Source organism: Pristiophorus japonicus, chromosome 11 (genome assembly GCF_044704955.1).
Source record: "Pristiophorus japonicus isolate sPriJap1 chromosome 11, sPriJap1.hap1, whole genome shotgun sequence".
Classification (NCBI taxonomy): domain Eukaryota; kingdom Metazoa; phylum Chordata; class Chondrichthyes; family Pristiophoridae; genus Pristiophorus; species Pristiophorus japonicus.
In genome coordinates, this window is record NC_091987.1 from 180,966,459 (window position 1) to 180,985,721 (window position 19,263).

Consider the following 19,263-nt stretch of genomic DNA (forward strand, 5'->3'; position numbering starts at 1 on the left):
ATTCTTCAAAAGTATTTCATTGGCTGTAAAGTGTTTTAGGAAGTCCAGTGGTTGTGAAAGATACTATATAAATGCAAGTGTTTTAAAACTGCTGTTCAGAGGCAATCTGTGTGAGGAGATGCAATGTTCTGTGAAATAATTATTAAAGAAAGAAAAATGAACTTGTATTGATATAACATCTTACATGACCTCAGGGAGCCCTAATTTGCTTCACAGCCAATCAATGTTAATATGAAGGCAAGCGGAGCAGCCAATTTGCACACAGCACGGTCTCACAATCAGATAATGACCAGTTAGTCTGTTTTTGTGGTGGTGCAAAGCGGGATAAGGATTGGCCAGGACATCGGGAGAACTGCCTTTTATTTTTCAGATAGTGCTATGGGATTTTTTACATCCTCCTGAGCAAGTAGATGGGGCTTTGATTTAACATTTCATCCCAAAGAATTGCCTTTATATAACAGCTTACGTTGAAACATAATAAGCTATTAACCACAATGAATTAATTTTGGAGAGAGTCGGAGATGGCAGCCATTTTGGTCCAGTAAACTCCCCCAAATGAGATGAGTGACAAGTTTGTCTATTTTTGATCATTTGGGCTGAAAGAAAGACTTGCATTTATATAGCGCCTTTCATGACACCAGGATGTCCCAAAGTGCTTTACAGCCAATGAAATAATTTTGAAGTGTAGTAACTGTTGTAATTTAGGAAATATGGCAATTACTTTGCACACAGCAAGCTCCCCCCGCCCCCCCCACACACATCAATGACCAGATAATCTGTTTTCGTGATGTTGATTTGAGAGATAAATATTGGTCAGGGCACTGAAGAAAACTCCGCAACTCTTCTTCGAAATAGTGCCATAGGATGTGTATTGTCCACCTGAGAGGGCAGATGGAGAACGTTGGACGGAAGAGCAGAGGAACTTCCTGTTCAGCTTCAAACAGGATGTGTAACCATCCGGACCCTGAACCCAGCACTGATAGCTGATCTCCGCTCAACATCTGCAGGAAAGCACCTCTGACAAGGCAGCACTCTCTCAGTACTGCACTGGAGAGTCAACCTAGATTTCAAGTACAAACGCTGGTAGGAAAGTCAAGTTCTGACCCAGAGGCGAGTCTGAGACCAGTTGACACACGTGTAGTGACAGTTGTTTCACGGAGACTTAATCGGCCCGATTTTAATAGGGGGCCGCATTCAGGGCTCAGGGCAGAAGGGAAACCCCCAAACCCCGCGATCCGTTCAGTGAGAGACCTTTTTAATGCTCAGGCCTCATTTGGATGTCAGGATGCCGACTCCCGGCTGCAGCTGGCGGAAATCACCTTAGGGGGAGAGAGGGAGGTGGGGATCACCCATAGCAACGGTGCTGGCATGGGAAGGCCCAAGGAAGGTGTCCTTGTGAGGCCATGAGGAGCATTCATCTCTCCACAAGGAGCCTATATATAAAAGACGAACTAATCTGGTATTCCTGCTGGCGGCTTCCGCTATTGTGCTGGAGCCTGAGTGGCCCTTGGTTGGCCCATGGTTAAAATGGCGTGTGCATCATGATGGCATCATCGGACACAAATTCACCCATTTAAATTAGGATCCCTGCTCCTGGGTGGCCTCCCTATGCCTGAAATCAGTCAAGTTAAGCTGGGGGTGGTGAGGTGGTGGGGAAAGGGGGCATAAACACGTTGGGAATGTGGCGTGAATCACCCCCTGCCATCTTAACCACCTCCCACAGCCCGTTGAATCTGTTTTCCAGCCAAGTTCAGGGGGATATTGGAAGATGGGGAGTGGGGGTTAAAATCATGCCTTGTGACTGTGTTGTGCAGTCCAAGGACTGAAGTCTTTTGTTGTTATGGCTACGGCCGAAGGAACCGATAAGGGATTTAAGGGTTATGGGGAGCGGACAGGGAAGTGGAGCTGAGTCCATGATCAAAACAGCCATGATCTTATTGAATGGCGGAGCAGGCTCGAGGGACCAAGTGGCCTACTCCTGCTCCTATTTCTTATGTTCTTATGTTCTAATGGTTAGTTTAGCTGTCCTGTCATTGGACAACTGGTGGCTGCCGGAGATCATTGTTTAACACGTGGTCTTCTCTAATATCTTGGGCGCTGTGTCTCTCATCAGAAGTATTTCATCACCCGGTACACCTAGAGATTAAGTGCACTCGTGCTAATGATCTTGTTTCATTTCAGTCTTGCGGGAGGAATTCACTCTGCAGCCCAGCAATGTGGTAGTGGCGTTGGGCGAGCGGGCAGAAATGGAGTGTCTGCCTCCCCGAGGCCATCCAGAGCCAACGGTCACGTGGACGAAGGATGGGGCTCCTCTGAACGAAAAGGACGAGCGTTACAGAGTGAGTCCACCACTTGCTTCATACCCGGCCTGTTCTAGCGGCAGAGGACAGTGATATTTTTCGAAGACACATTGGTCAGCTGGCTGCCTGGTGTGTGTAGAAACCAAGTGCAATGCTCCAAAGTCTCCAAACCAAACTACCGAGGAACCCAGACGAGCAACAACAACTTGTATTTATATAGCGCCTTTAACATAGTGAAACATCCCAAGGCGCTTCACAGGAGTATTATGAGATAAAACAATTTGACACCGAGCCGCATTGGGAGAAATTAGCGCAGGTGTCACGGTTGAAGGATTTAAGGAGCATCTTGAAGGAGGAAAGGGAGGTAGAGAGGCGGCGAGGTTTAGGCAGGGAGTTCCAGAGCTTGGGGCCCAGGCAACAGAAGGTACGGTCACTAATGGCTGAGCGATTATAATCAGTGATGCTCAAGAGGGCAGAATTGGAGGAGCGCAGACATCTCGTGGCGGGCGGGACAGCGGTTGTGGGGCTGGAGGAAATTACAGAGATGGGGAGGGGCGAGGCCATGGAGGGATTTGAAAATAAGGATGAGGATTTTGAAATCTGAGCAGAGTTTCATCTGTCTTATATGGAATTCAAACGCTCTCCTTATAGCGAGACATCCTCTCTTGCTTAAATCAGGGAAATATATACAGGTTGGCGGGAGCTGAAGCTCAGGAAACCTCCCCCACCCAAGTGCACACACTACTGCTACCAACACAGTAAACTTCCCATGTCTGTCTATCTTGGGACCACTGTGTCCTTTAGGGCTGTGGCTTGCAGGATTAACTTGGAGCCAAGTGGGTAGAATCCTAGCCTCCAGTAACACCCCCTCCCCCCCATCAGTCCAGGCTCCATCACAGAGACCGGGCGGCTGGTTGATCAACAGGGGTGCTGCGGGTATCAGATTACCGAGTCCGTCATAGAGCATCACCTGCCGTGACATCTCACCCCCGAATTCACCCATGAGAAAGCTCCACTTCCCTCCGCTTTCCCCAAGCAGCATAGTCTACAACATTAGCAGCAAGATAACCTATTAGACATGTTTGTTTGCTCTTGTCATGAGTGGAATACTTTTATGAGAGAGAGAGAGCACCTGAGATACAAGAGGCATCAATCAGGTTGGTGTAAGACCTGTTCGTTGTTTTAGAATTCTCTTGAGTGAATATCTGTCACCATATTGGGTAAAATTGCGATTTTTGGCCTGTTTTTATTGAGAATTTGGGAAAAATTTGTCACAGTGGAGATTATTATATTGAAACTATGGAGTAGACAACTGGGCTTCTAACAGTGAGATGTGATATCCTGACTAACCTTCGGGGAATCCCAGCAAATGCAAATTTGAACTGCTAAATAAGTTGACTGCTCCACTATTGTGGAACCGTTGTGTAGTGAGGCTCTGTCTTTTAAACAAATTTTTCTACGACTTGTTTGCTGAGCAAGGGAACATCACAGAGAAACCCTTTGGCCAGTTTGGACTTTGTTTCAGCTTTACGTTTTGTCTTTTTCTGCAGATCGCTGTTGGCAAACTCACCATTTCCTATACTCGCTGGAGTGACTCGGGAGTGTACGTCTGCGTAGCGATGAACAAAGTAGGGCAGCGGGAGAGTAAGGCTGCCCAAATGTCCGTACTAGGTGAGCGAGACCTTGCAAGTGTTGCCCGAGCACAAAACTTCTTCCCTAAAGGTTGAGAATGGAATTGGAGGTTACAAGGACAGACAGAGAGTGAGATGATCAAATACTCCTTGTGGAACATGAGATGAATCTCCCGTTGATCTGTTTTTGGTGGTATTGATGGAATATTGGCCAGATCACCAAGAGAACACCCTGCTCATCTTTGAACAATGCCGTGAGATCCATTATATCCATCTGAGCAGTTGGATGCAGCCTCAATCTAACATTACACCTCAGACAATGCAGCACTCTCTCGTTACTACCTTTTGAGTGATGCATGAGACTCCCAAAGCAAGCGCAGTACTCAGAATTCATACGCAGTAGGCAAGCCCAAGGTGAGCAGAGGAAACGTTACATGGACACCCTCAAAGCCTCCCTGATAAAGTGCGATATCCCCACCGACACCTGGGAGCCCCTGGCCAAAGACCGCCCGAAGTGGAGGAAGTGCATCTGGGAGGGCGCTGAGCACCTCGAGTCTCATCACCGAGAGCATGCAGAAATCAAGCGCAGGCAGCGGAAGGAGTGTGTGGCAAACCAGTCCCACCCACCCTTTCCTTCAACGACTGTCTGTCCCACCTGGACAGTATTGGACTGTTCAGTCACCTAGGAACTCATTTTTAGAGTGGAAGCAAGTCTTCCTCGATTTAGAGGGACTGCCTATGATGATGATATTCCAATGGGACAAACCTAAATTCTATTCTTGCGAATGTATGCAAGATTCCAGTGCAGCTTCGAACGCATCCAGTGATTGCATTTGGCATTGCCTCTTCAATTCTGTTCGAGCTCAGATTTCAGGAATTTGAATCACTCTCTGTCAGCCACCTTCAATTCGTGGGTGGGGGAATGGGGGGGGGAGGGGGGAAAAGACTTTAGGTTCTGCTTCCGCTTTCTGCTGCTGGCGATAACGTAGCTCTAAGAGTTTCTATCTTATTCCAGAAAAGCCAACGTTTGTCCAGAGGCCGAGTGATGCCACAGTGAAGGCCGGGGACACCGTACAGTTTTCCTGCGAGACCCGTGGTGATCCGATGCCTCGTGTGCGGTGGCAAAAGGAAAAAGGAGAGTTTCCCACAGGAAGGTGAGTGGCTTTAAAGGGCCGCTGAATATGTACAGTAAATTCACCAATTGGAATGTACTCCTGGAACGAAAGGTTATTTTTGACCATTTTTCCAGAGAAAGCATTTGGAAAAGAAAGAACAAGATTGCGATTAAAACAAAGACTTGCATTTATATTGCGCCTTTCATGACCACCGGACGTCTCAAAGTGCTTTACAGCCAATTAAGTACTTTTGGCCTGTAATCACTGTTATAACGTGGGAAACGCGGCAGCCAATTTGCGCATAGCAAACTTCTATAAATAATGACCAGATAATTTGTTTTTTTTGTTATGTTGATTTGAGGGATAAATATTAGCCAGGGCACCGGGGGATAACTCCTCTGCTCTTCTTCGAAATATTGTCATGGGATCTTTTATGTCCACCCGAGAGGACAGACGTGGTTTACCGTCTCATCCGACAGTACAGCTCTCCCTCAGTACTGCACTGAAATAAAAACCGATACTTTTAATGTTGGGTTTTTAAATGTTTAGTTTTCTTCATTTATTTTGTAACCTCTGATTTGGTTCACAAAGAACGGAAGGCTACCAGAACCCAAGGTATGACACAGTACAGCATGAGTTAGTGCCCATAGTTGAGGAGAGAAGAAAGCTGATTCTGCTATTTGTGCTCTAACTGCAGCTTTGATTCAACAGGTACGAGGTGAATTCTGATAACATGCTAAGGATTCATTATACAACTCTCAGTGATGCAGGCCACTACACCTGCCTGGCTGAGAATGCGGTGGGTTCAGCTGCTGCCTCCGTCTCCCTCATTGTACGAGGTAAGTGTGGGTGGCTTGGGTTTGTAATGGTTGACCGAGGGTATCAAGTCACTTTGATAAATGTGGAGTAACCTGAAACCACATTCAACCAGAGATAGTGGGAAAACTGTGGCCGAAATCTTTTAAGTTTTAGATACTAAAAGATAAAGAACTGAATTATGAAGGTAGAAGTGAGAGTCAGTTATCTGTTAATGTTATCTGTTAAAATAGCAGCGAGAGAGATTTGGTGCTTTTGTATCGGTGGGGGTAATTTTTCGATCTTTGCTGTTACGATTCTTTATGCTCATATACCAGTACTAATTAGACGGACATCTATAAAGTGCAACTTGCTTTCTTTTATGTGATCTGAACGGGAACCCTGCCACAGAATAGCGATGCTCCTTTTATCATGGTAATAATGCATTGAAGATTACTTGGAGTTCCCCTATCCCCTTTGGAAGGTGGTAACATCATACTGCCCAATCATATTATTTAGGCTAAAATTAAGCATTTAATTTGTTGATTCAGGAAATTGTACAGAAGCAAAACAAAAAATGGACAGTGACCAACTTATAGAAACATAGAAAATAGGTGCAGGAGTAGGCCATTCGGCCCTTCTAGCCTGCACCGCCATTCAATGAGTTCATGGCTGAACATGCAACTTCAGTACCCCATTCCTGCTTTCTCGCCATACCCCTTGATCCCCCTAGTAGTAAGGACTACATCTAACTCCTTTTCGAATATATTTAGTGAATTGGCCTCAACAACTTTCTGTGGTAGAGAATTCCACAGGTTCACCACTCTCTGGGTGAAGAAGTTCCTCCTCATCTCGGTCCTAAATGGCTTACCCCTTATCCTTAGACTGTGACCCCTGGTTCTGGACTTCCCCAACATTGGGAACATTCTTTCTGCATCTAACCTGTCTAAACCCATCAGAATTTTAAACGTTTCCATGAGGTTCCCACTCATTCTTCTAAACTCCAGTGAATACAAGCCCAGTTGATCCAGTCTTTCTTGATAGGTCAGTCCCACCATCCCGGGAATCAGTCTGGTGAACCTTCGCTGCACTCCCTCAATAGCAAGAATGTCCTTCCTCAGGTTAGGAGACCAAAACTGTACACAATACTCCAGGTGTGGCCTCACCAAGGCCCTGTACAACTGTAGCAACACCTCCCTGCCCCTGTACTCAAATCCCCTCGCTATGAAGGCCAACATGCCATTTGCTTTCTTAACCGCCTGCTGTACCTGCATGCCAACCTTCAATGACTGATGTACCATGACACCCAGGTCTCGTTGCACCTCCCCTTTTCCTAACCATTCAGATAATAGTCTGTCTCTCTGTTTTTACCACCAAAGTGGATAACCTCACATTTATCCACATTATTCTTCATCTGCCATGCATTTGCCCACTCACCTAACCTATTCAAGTCACTCTGCAGCCTCATAGCATCCTCCTCACAGCTCACACTGCCACCCAACTTAGTGTCATCCGCAAATTTGGAGATACTACATTTAATCCCCTCGTCCAAATCATTAATGTACAATGTAAACAGCTGGGGCCCCAGCACAGAACCTTGCAGTACCCCACTAGTCACCGCCTGCCATTCTGAAAAGTACCATTTACTCCTACTCTTTGCTTCCTGTCTGACACTACTTCTTTGAAATAGTGTCATAGGATCTTTTATGTCCACCTGAGAGGGAAGACGGGGCCTCGGTTTAACATCTCAGCCAAAAAAACCTCTAGCAATGCAGCACTCCATCAGTATAGTGCTTGTTCTTAGAGTGAGATTTGAACCCACAACCTTCTGACTTAGAGGTGAGAGTGCTACCTCTGAGCCACAGCTGAAATGTACTTTTGATGACCTTGGTTGATTAGAGACTCTTGCATGGCTTTTGGAAAAGGTAGCCATGTCTCACCAAACTGGTGGCATATTTTGAGGAAGTTACTCGGTTCTTTGCTGCAGCTAGCCTGATTGACATTGTGTAAATTGATTTAGAGAAACCTTTGATAAGGTGCAGCACAAGAGGCTACTTAAAAGTCATGTGAGATCATCAGACAGATGTTAGGTTGGATAAGGAATTAATTGTATCCTCCTAGCCAGAAGGCTATGTTATTAATGGCAATGATTTTGTGTGGGGACCGATTACCAGTGGGGTCCCACAGGAGTCCGTGTTTGGCTGATTATTCTTCACAATCTTTTCAATCATTAGATGAATGCATCGGGGGAACTGTCCATACGTTTGTAGACAATACAAAGACTTGTGCGAGTGTTTGGATATTAGATGAGAAAGGCAGATAACAAACCGATCGAGATGTGATGAGCGAATGGGTCTGCTTTTGGCAGCTAACACAGATAAAAATAGTGGTATTTTGTATATTGGTATACCAATAGTGGTATTTTGTGCATTGGTACATCAGGCATGTTTGCACCATGCAGTGCTGCAAGTTACGACTGTTGAGTGGGAGACAGACCTAGATGTTATAGTACATCGATCTCTGAAGGTTCACAACCAGTGCTGAGCTTTTTGCAAAAGTAAATACAGTGCTAGGGTGTTTTGCCAGTACGATTAAATACTATACTTCCCTTGTATAAGACCTTGGCCTCATTTAGAACACTGTGTCCAGTTTTGGTCCCTTCACATGTTGGGTGACTTAGAGGCCCTGGAAAAGATTCAGAGGTGGGCCACCAGATTGATCTCTGTTTAAAGGTCCTTCGTTATCATGGCAGTTCTTTTTATTTCTAGACATTGAGTAGATTTGATTAAGGCCTTTAAGATAATGAAACAATTAGACTCAGTCCATGTGGATAGGCTGGTTGAGTTAGATAGATTAGGGCGGACCTGGGAATGTATAAGTGATGTAAGCATAGAAATAGGTTCGATGTCAGATTTTTCATTTCACAAAGGGCGTTAACCTTTGGAACAAGCTGCTGGCTTGTGCAGTGAGATCAGATTTGCAATAAACCTTAAAAAGGAAGCTGGACAGGTTCCTGACTGACCGCATATAGCAGTAAGGTGGAGTATTGGGGGATTTGTCTTCCAGTGACTGGCTCCTGGAACTTGTTTGTTTGATTTCAGGGATCGGAGAGGAATTTCTCAGAATTATTTTTTCCCTAAATTAGCTGATGCTTTAATTTCCCATTCTTTTTGTCTCTCCCAGGAGATTGCATAGCTGTTTGTTTTGGGGGAGGGGATGGGGTGGGAGAAGGACTGATGGGTTCATGGTTGTCATATATGTACTTTTGGGATCACTAGCCACTAGATGGCATCACTGTTGGAGGCCATTGGGCTACACACAAGTATAAAAGGCCAGCCATTTTGTATATTAGTCCTTTTGGGCCTTAATAAAGCAGAGCCAAGGTTATACCTCTTGGAGTTTAAAAGTACTCAGTCTAACAGTTATTGCATACACAACAATGGTGTGCATACATTCTGCTATGGCCGCATGGGATAGGCTTGATGGACCAGCTAGTCTTTTCCTGATCTCCATTTTTGTATGTTCAAAATGGACGATCCCTCATTCAACAGTATGGAATAGAAACAGGTAATGCTGAAAAGACACAGCAGGAATGGTCAGCATTCGAAAAAGAAAGATAGATTATCGTGTCTGCAATGGATCCCACTGTTGTTATTAATTCATGTATTGCTTTTATTACCTCCAGATGATCTTGATACTGGTCAGCGAGACAGGCAGAAAGATGCTTCTCGGGAGCTGCTGGATGTCCGGATTTACCTCGATAACGTTACTGTCCTTCCATCATCTTCACATGTTCATCTCCACTGGAAGGTGGGCCTCCAGGCTTTCTCCCTAATTTCCAAACAGTTACTATTTTACTCGCTACATGATTGCCACTAGGCTCACTCCATATCTGGTTTGGTACAACGCTCTGCTGATATTCTGAAGTGTTTCCTACATTATTTGGAAATCATTGAAGATTTTAGAGGGTCTTCTAAATTTGAAGATTATACCTGTAGTTATTCAGCTTGCTTGATAGATGAATGGAATGGGAATGATTTGATGGCAGTGAAAGTTGTATATGCCTGGACCAAAATACATTCCATGATGGCTACTTCATCTTGGTATTTAGAGAATTGATGAGCTCTGAACTTTCACCTTTGGGATCTATGCTTAATTCAGCCCTGGTTGGGATGAAGACCATCTCTCTCTGCAAGTCCTCAGTGACATGAGTGTGGCCAACCAAATCCTGTCTCCCAGGGGTCATTTTGACTTTGTGCATTGTGTAAAATGGGTGATAGTGAATCCGTCACCGGATTTACATCACTCCTGCTTTTTATTTCCATTCAAGTCAGTAGGGAGAGATGTAAAAGGGCTGCTGACTTGCTATCACCTGTTTTACACTTTCACACAAAGTCAAGATCTACCCCCCCTCCCAATTATTATTTGGCATTAATTGGCTCTCAACTCCGATGTAACCAGGATGATTAGTGTGGATGATGAATGTGTCACTCAACTCTCCTCTTCTGACTCCATACCAGCGGCCATCTGGTACCTCAACCAAGTGGCCATTCTTCATCTGAGAGCCAAGACAGTGAGTAGTGGTAGATTATTCATCAATGGAGAACATCACATCCTATCAAGCCCAGCCCTGCTTACTAGAGATGTGCGAGAAGCACCTTCCAGCATAGTCAGGTCACTGGCTATTCATCAGAAATAAGAATCCTGGCTGATTTCTCAATAACATCATCAGTGGAGTCAACCAATTGAGAGTTTGGATTAAGCACATCCCTTTTTGATCTGTGTGGATTAATACAGCACCACATTGTATATTCACCCATCAAGCCTTTGAGGGAACCTATGTAAGGTACGCTCTTACACTGTATCAGGATCTTAACCCTACATTTAGCACATAATGTAGCTAATTTATGAGAGCATAAAGGGAGCTTTAATCCACATCAAACCTGATGTCCAACATTGCCATTAATAAACATATTTCTGGCATGGAGCCTCACGTTGTACCCGGGAGAGCATATTGGGAAGTTGTGGGAGGCGTGTCCACAATTTCTTGATATTCCTGTGAGTTCAAGAGCCCCACTTGTAAAATTCACTCTTAGCTGCTAACAGGGAACAATGGCAGCCACCACCTTGAGAATACAGCACATGGATCTGCTGAAAGGCCTTGTATTTTCCCGACAGTCGTTCAGGACATCTTTCTCAAGCAGCTTCAGAGAGCTTTAACACTAAGGCCTGAAGCTATAATTGCTTAAACTGGTCACCATGTGACATCCAGTTCCATTTCATCAGTTGGTCTCTAAAAGTAACACATGGACCATAAAGTAACAATTGTCCACAAGTGGACAATTTCTCGTCGCAGTTGCAAGACAGGGATTAGGACTTGGAGGTTGTAGGATATACCCCTACTGCTGCCCTGAGCAAGATCAACTCGGTCTTGCAAATCCCAGCCATTCCACTTTGACACAATGCATTTAAGCCAGTGTTTAAAGGGGACTGAATGTGAGCTCACTTATCTGCACAAAACTCACTGCTTTCTCCTATTTCTGGCTTCTTCAGGTTATTTCGCTGTCTCAACGTATCGAGGGATTTAACGTTTTCTTTCGTGCTTTCATGCCCCCGAGCACGGAATGGATGGAGCAGCAGGTTGCTAGCCCCGTCGAGCGGAACGCAGTGCTGATCACTCTCAAAAGGGGCTACAAGTATGAGTTCAAGGTTCAGGCATACAGCGGAAGGCTCTACAGTCCAGACAGCAACACAAAGCATGGAAGGGTTCCCGAGGAAGGTGAGAGATGAAGACTGTAGATTAGCATAAGAGAAAAGATAGCCATCCGTGGCTAACTAAAGAAATAAAGGATGGTATCCAATTAAAAACAAGGGTATACAATGTAGTCAAAACTAGTGGGAAGACAGAAGATTGGGAAGCATTTAAAAGCCAACAAAGCTTGACTTAAAAAAATGATTAAGAAAAGGAAGATATACTATGAAAGTAAACTAGCACAAAATATAAAAACAGATAGCAAGAGTTTCTATAGGTATATAAAAAGGAAAAGAATGGCTGAAGTAAATGTTGGTCCCTTAGAGGACGAGACCAGGGAATTAGTGATGGGGAACATGGAGATGGCAGAAACTCTGAACAAATATTTTGTATCAGTCTTTATGGTAGAGGATACTAACAATATTCCAACAGTGGATAGTCAAGGGGCTATAGAGCAGGAGAAACTTAACAATCACAATCATTAAGGAGGTGGTACTCAGTAAGATAATGGGACTAAAGGCAGATAAATCCCCTGGACCTGATGGCTTGCATCCTAAGGTCTTAAGAGAAGTAGTGACAGGAATAGTGGATGTATTGGTTGTAATTTAACAAAATTCCCTGGATTCTGGGGAGGTCCCAGCAGATTGGAAAACTGCAAATGTAATGCCCCTATTTAAAAAAGGAGGCAGACATAAAGCAGGAAACTATAGACCAGTTAGCCTAATATCTGTGGTTGGGAAAATGTTGGAGTCCATTATTAAAGAAGCAGTAGCAGGACATTTGGAAAAGCAAAATTCGGTCAGGCAGAGTCAGCATGGATTTATGAAGAGGAAGTCATGTTTGACAAATTTACTGGAGTTCTTTTGAGGATGTAATGAACAGGGTAGATAAAGAGGAACCAGTGGATGTGGTGTATTTGGACTTCCAGAAGGCATTTGACAAGGTGCGACATAAAAGGTTACTGCATAAGATAAAAGTTCACGGGGTTGGGGGTAATATATTAGCATGGATAGAGGATTGGCTAATGAACAGAAAACAGAGAGTAGGGATAAATGGTTCAATCTTGGGTTGGCAATCAGTAACCAGTGGGGTGCCGCAGGGATCAGTGCTGGGACCCCAACTATTTACAATTTATATTATCGACTTGGAGGAAGGGACTGAGTGTAACGTAGCCAAGTTTTCTGACGATACAAAGATGGGAGGAAAAGCAATGTGTGAGGAGAACACTCAAAATCTGCAACAGGACATAGACAGGCTAAGTGAGTGGGCAAAAATTTGGCAGATAGAGTATAATGTTGGAACGTGTGAGGTCATGCACTTTGGCAGAAAAAAAATCAAAGAGCAAGTTATTATTTAAATGGAGAAAGATTGCAAAGTGCCGCAGTACAGCGGGACCTGGGGGTACTTGTGCATGAAACACAAAAGGTTAGTATGCAGGTACAGCAAGTATCTTGGCCTTTATTGCAAAGGGGATAGAGTATAAAAGCAGGGAAGTCTTGCTACAGTTGTGCAGGGTATTGGTGAGGCCACACCTGGAATACTGCATGCATTTTGGTTTCCATGTTTACGAAAGGATATGCTTGCTTTGGAGACAGTTCAGAGAAGGTTCACTAGGTTGATTCTGGAGATGAGGGTGTTGACTTATGAGGAAAGGTTGAGTAGGTTGGGCCTCTACTCATTGGAATTCAGAAGAATGAGAGGTAATCTTATCGAAACGTATAAGATTATGAGGGGTCTTGACAAGGTTGATGCAGAGAGGATGTTTCCACTGATAGGGGAGACTAGAACTAGAGGGCATAATCTTAGAATAAGGGGCCGTTACCATTTAAAACAGAGATGAAGAGAAATTTCTTCTCTGAGGTTTGTTGATCTGTGGAATTTGCTGCCTTAGAGAGCTGTGGAAGCTGGGACATTGAATAAATTTAAGACCGAAATAGACAGTTTCTTAAACAATAAGGGGTTATGGGGAGCGGGCAGGAAGTGGACCTGAGTCCATGATTGGATCAGCCATAATCGTATTAAATGGCGGAGCAGGCTCGAGGGGCCATATGGCCTACTCCTGCTCCTATTTCTTATGTTCTTATTAAGAATATAAGAGCATACGAAATAGGGGCAGGAGCAGGGCACTCGGCCCCTTGAGTCTGCTCCGCCATTCAATAAGACCATGGCTGGTCTCCTATCTCAAATCCGCCTTCCCCCACTATCCTCATATCCCTTGATTCCCTTAGTGTTCAACAATCTATCGATCTCTATCTTGAATGTACTCAATGACTGAGCATCTACAGTCCTCAGGGGGAGAGAATTCCAAAGATTCACCACCCTCCGAGTGAAGACATTTCTCCTCATCTCAGTCCTAAATGACCGACACCTTATTCTGAGAGTGTGACCCCTGGTTTTAGACTCCTCAGCCAGGGGAAATATCCTCCCAGCATCTATCCTTTAAAAATGTTTATGGGCTAGATTTTCCCAATGTTGCTGCCTCTGTTTGCCCCCCCACCCCCCGGACAGCGAGGATAGTTTCTGGGCGGGCGGCCAGCTCCCAGCGCCTTGCCAGGAAATTAGTTGCCAGTTTTATGGGTGCGCTGAGCAGCACCGCCCGGGAGTGTTGAGCCAGTATGGAATACCACCAGTTTCAATAGTGCATCGATTTTTGATTGACGCTGACGTTCTAGTGCCCCGTAGTGGGACTGCCTGGCAAACCAGGCCGTCAGAGCTGTCCTGGTGGCGGTGAGGGAAGTAAGTAATCAATGAGGTAAGTTTGATTGTTTTGTTTATTTTTATCTTTGCGATTTATCCTAAATGTGGGGTGGGCAAGGTATTGGGAATGTTTTTTGTGGGGTGCTTTTTCTCCACCAAGGGAAACTCTCTTGGGGCTCTCTAATGCCGGTACTTTAGCAATGGATTTTCGGTTGCTCAGCCAGCCTTGTGTCCTAAAAGAGGTGTACAATGCCTCCATTAGCGCTCCGCTCCACACTTGGAGCCCAGATGGCAAATTTTGTGGCTGCAGGCGCAAATCATTTCCCGGCGCAAACTTTACCGCCCCGAAATGACCAGCACCGAAAATCTAGCCCAGTTGTTCCAATAATATCACCTCTCATTCTTCTGAACTTTAGGGAATATAGGCCTAGTCTACTCAATCTCGCCTCATAAGACAATCTCCACAACCAAGGAATCAGTCTGGTGAACCTTTGTTGCACTCCTTCTAAGGCATGCATTTGATAAGGTGCCACACAAGAGATTATTACCCAAAATTAGGGCTCATGGGATTGGGGTAATCATCATCATAGGCAGTCCCTCGGAATCGAGGCAGACTTGCTTCCATTCCAAAAATGAGCCCTTAGGTGGCTAAACAGTCCAATACGAGAACCACAGTCCCTGTGGTAATACATTAGCATGGATTGAGGATTGGTTAAAGGACAGAAAATAGAGAGAAGGAATAAACGGGTCATTTTCGGGTTGGCAGGCTGTAACTAGTGGCAACTTAGATAAGGAGTCCAAAACTGCATGCCACATGTGGTCAACCAAGGCCCTATACAGGCCCTGTACAGTTGTAGTAAGACTCTACTCTTATACTCTAATCCTTTTGCTTTCCTAATTGTTTACTGTACTTGCATGTTAACTTTCTGCGATTTGTGTACAAGGACACCCAGGTCCCTCTGAATACCAACATTTCCCAGTCTGTTTAAAATATATGCTACTTTTCTATTTTTCCGACTAAAGTGAATAACTGCATGGGAACCAAGGCAGGGAGACAGAGGGAAACAAAAAGGAGGCAAAAGCAAAAGACAGAAAGGAGATGAGGAAAAGTGGAGGGCAGAGAAACCCAAGGCAAAAAACAAAAAGGGCCACTGTACAGCAAAATTCTAAAAGGACAAAGGGTGTTAAAAGAACAAGCCTGAAGGCTTTGTGTCTTAATGCAAGGAGTATCCGCAATAAAGTGGATGAATTAACTGTGCAAATAGATGTTAACAAATATGATGTGATTGGGATTACGGAGACGTGGCTCCAGGATGATCAGGGCTGGGAACTCAACATCCAGGGGTATTCAACATTCAGGAAAGATAGAATAAAAGGAAAAGGAGGTGGGGTAGCATTGCTGGTTAAGGAGCAAATTAAGGCAATAGTTCGGAAGGACATTAGCTTGGATGATGTGGAATCTATATGGGTAGAGCTGCAGAATACCAAAGGACAAAAAACGTTAGTGGGAGTTGTGTACAGACCTCCAAACAGTAGTAGTGATGTTGGGGAGGGCATCAAACATGAAATTAGGGGTGCGTGCAATAAAGGTGCAGCAGTTATAATGGGTGACTTTAATATGCACATAGATTGGGTTAACCAAACTGGAAGCAATACGGTAGAGGAGGATTTCCTGGAGTGCATAAGGGATGGTTTTTTAGACCAATATGTCGAGGAACCAACTAGGGGGGAGGCCATCTTAGACTGGGTGTTGTGTAATGAGAGAGGATTAATTAGCAATCTCGTTGTGCGAGGCCCCTTGGGGAAGAGTGACCATAATATGGTGGAATTCTGCATTAGGATGGAGAATGAAACAGTTAATTCAGAGACCATGGTCCAGAACTTAAAGAAGGGTAACTTTGAAGGTATGAGGCGTGAATTGGCTAGGATAGATTGGCGAATGATACTGAAGGGGTTGACTGTGGATGGGCAATGGCAGACATTTAGAGACCGCATGGATGAACTACAACAATTGTACATTCCTGTCTGTCGTAAAAATAAAAAAGGGAAGGTGGCTCAACCGTGGCTATCAAGGGAAATCAGGGATAGCATTAAAGCCAAGGAAGTGGCATACAAATTGGCCAGAAATAGCAGAGAACCCGGGGACTGGGAGAAATTTAGAACTCAGCAGAGGAGGACAAAGGGTTTGATTAGGGCAGGGAAAATGGAGTACGAGAAGAAGCTTGCAGGGAACATTAAGACGGATTGCAAAAGTTTCTATAGATATGTAAAGAGAAAAAGGTTAGTAAAGACAAACGTAGGTCCCCTGCAGTCAGAATCAGGGGAAGTCATAACGGGGAACAAAGAAATGGCGGACCAATTGAACAAGTACTTTGGTTCGGTATTCACTGAGGAGGACACAAACAACCTTCCGGATATAAAAGGGGTCGGAGGGTCTAGTAAGGAGGAGGAACTGAGGGAAATCCTTATTAGTCGGGAAATTGTGTTGGGGAAATTGATGGGATTGAAGGCCGATAAATCCCCAGGGCCTGATGGACTGCATCCCAGAGTACTTAAGGAGGTGGCCTTGGAAATAGTGGATGCATTGACAGTCATTTTCCAACATTCCATTGACTCTGGATCAGTTCCTATGGAGTGGAGGGTAGCCAATGTAACCCCACTTTTTAAAAAAGGAGGGAGAGAGAAAACAGGGAATTACAGACCGGTCAGCCTGACATCGGTAGTGGGTAAAATGATGGAATCAATTATTAAGGATGTCATAGCAGTGCATTTGGAAAGAGGTAATATGATAGGTCCAAGTCAGCATGGATTTGTGAAAGGGAAATCATGCTTGACAAATCTTCTGGAATTTTTTGAGGATGTTTCCAGTAGAGTGGACAAGGGAGAACCAGTTGATGTGGTAAATTTGGACTTTCAGAAGGCTTTCGACAAGGTCCCACACAAGAGATTAATGTGCAAAGTTAAAGCACATGGGATTGGGGGTAGTGTGCTGACATGGATTGAGAACTGGTTGTCAGACAGGAAGCAAAGAGTAGGAGTAAATGGGGACTTTTCAGAATGGCAGGCAGTGACTAGTGGGGTACCGCAAGGTTCTGTGCTGGGGCCCCAGCTGTTTACACTGTACATTAATGATTTAGACGAGGGGATTAAATGTAGTATCTCCAAATTTGCGGATGACACTAAGTTGGGTGGCAATGTGAGCTGCAAGGAGGATTCTATGAGGCTGCAGAGCGACTTGGATAGGTTAGGTGAGTGGGCAAATGCATGGCAGATGAAGTATAATGTGGATAAATGTGAGGTTATCCACTTTGGTGGTAAAAACAGAGAGACAGACTATTATCTGAATGGTGACAGATTAGGAAAAGGGCAGGTGCAAAGAGACCTGGGTGTCATGGTACATCAGTCATTGAAGGTTGGCATGCAGGTACAGCAGGCGGTTAAGAAAGCAAATGGCATGTTGGCCTTCATAGCGAGGGGATTTGAGTACAAGGGCAGGGAGGTGTTGCTACAATTGTACAGGGCCTTGGTGAGGCCACATCTGGAGTATTGTGTACAGTTTTGGTCTCCTAACCTGAGGAAGGACATTCTTGCTATTGAGGGAGTGCAGCGAAGGTTCACCAGACTGATTCCCGGGATGGCGGGACTGACCTATCAAGAAAGACTGGATCAACTGGGCTTGTATTCACTGGAATTCAGAAGAATGAGAGGGGACCTCATAGAAACTTTTAAAATTCTGACGGGGTTAGACAGGTTAGATGCAGGAAGAATGTTCCCAATGTTGGGGAAGTCCAGAACCAGGGGACACAGTCTAAGGATAAGGGGGAAGCCATTTAGGACCGAGATGAGGAGGAATTTCTTCACCCAGAGAGTGGTGAACCTGTGGAATTCTCTACCACAGAAAGTTGTTGAGGCCAATTCACTAAATATATTCAAAAAGGAGTTAGATGAAGTCCTTACTACTAGGGGAATCAAGGGGTATGGTGAGAAAGCAGGAATGGGGTACTGAAGTTGCATGTTCAGCCATGAACTCATTGAATGGCGGTGCAGGCTAGAAGGGCCGAATGGCCTACTCCTGCACCTATTTTCTATGTTTCTATGTTTCTACGTCTCCACATTATATTCCATTTGCCCACTCACTTACCCTGTCTATATCCCTTTGCAGCTTCTTTGCATCATCATTAAAGCTTACTTTCCCACCTAACTTTGTATTGTCGCCAAACTTGGATACACTACACTTGGTCCCCTCATCCAAATCACTGATATAGATTGCAAATAGCTGAGGCCCAAGCACCGATTCTTGCGGCACCCTACTAGTTACAGCCTGCTAGAGGGGAGGGTGGGGATGATGTTGGGCCGAGGCTGGGCGGGGCTGTGGTTTGGCTGAGGCGGGGGAGTCCGGATTCCGGAACTCCAGATTTTGGACGTCGCACCTGTACCCTTTTTTTGGATGAGTAGTTAAACTGAGGTCCTGTCTGCCATCTCGGATGGACTTAAAAGATCCCATGGCACGATTCAAAGAAGAGCAGGGTAGTTCTCTCACACCCAACATCACAAAAACAGATTATCTGGTCATCATCACGTTGCACCTGATATTTCTCCTCGCAATTTGATGTAAGTTCTATCTTTCCATGTGCCTGGCTTTCTATGCATGGTTGTGGGATATCACTCGAGCTGGAATTCAGTGCTGTCCATTTTACTTCTCTTGCAGAGAAAGCAAGAAAGTTCTGTAAGAGGATAGGGTTATCCCAGTGTCTATAGAGAAAGTAAAGATTGATGCTACAGGCCTAATTTTAGCAGCAATATCTGTCCTGGAGGGTGTGTTCCCCTTTCCTGTGGGCAGATTGTTGGCATACACTCAGTGACTGAAATCAGGACTCACCATGAGCAGAATGTGGGTGTGGACATGCATTCCATCATTTATAGAATCATAGAAATTTACGGCACACAAGGCCATTCGGCACATCGTGTCTGTG

At 44.8% G+C, this 19,263-nt stretch overlaps 1 protein-coding gene across 3 annotated transcripts in view; it reads left to right on the forward strand.

Annotated features, from left to right (window-relative positions):
* Positions 1-19,263, forward strand: part of robo4 (roundabout, axon guidance receptor, homolog 4 (Drosophila)) — a 133,756-nt gene that overhangs the window by 40,352 nt on the left and 74,141 nt on the right. For 2 of the 3 annotated variants that reach the window (XM_070894346.1, XM_070894347.1), the window contains exons 3-8: positions 2,182-2,339; positions 3,851-3,971; positions 4,947-5,085; positions 5,758-5,885; positions 9,527-9,651; positions 11,395-11,620. In XM_070894346.1, coding sequence (XP_070750447.1) covers positions 2,182-2,339; positions 3,851-3,971; positions 4,947-5,085; positions 5,758-5,885; positions 9,527-9,651; positions 11,395-11,620 — 897 coding nt within the window. The remainder of the gene's footprint in view (positions 1-2,181; positions 2,340-3,850; positions 3,972-4,946; positions 5,086-5,757; positions 5,886-9,526; positions 9,652-11,394; positions 11,621-19,263) is intronic. The other variant, XM_070894348.1, reaches the window with a different exon arrangement.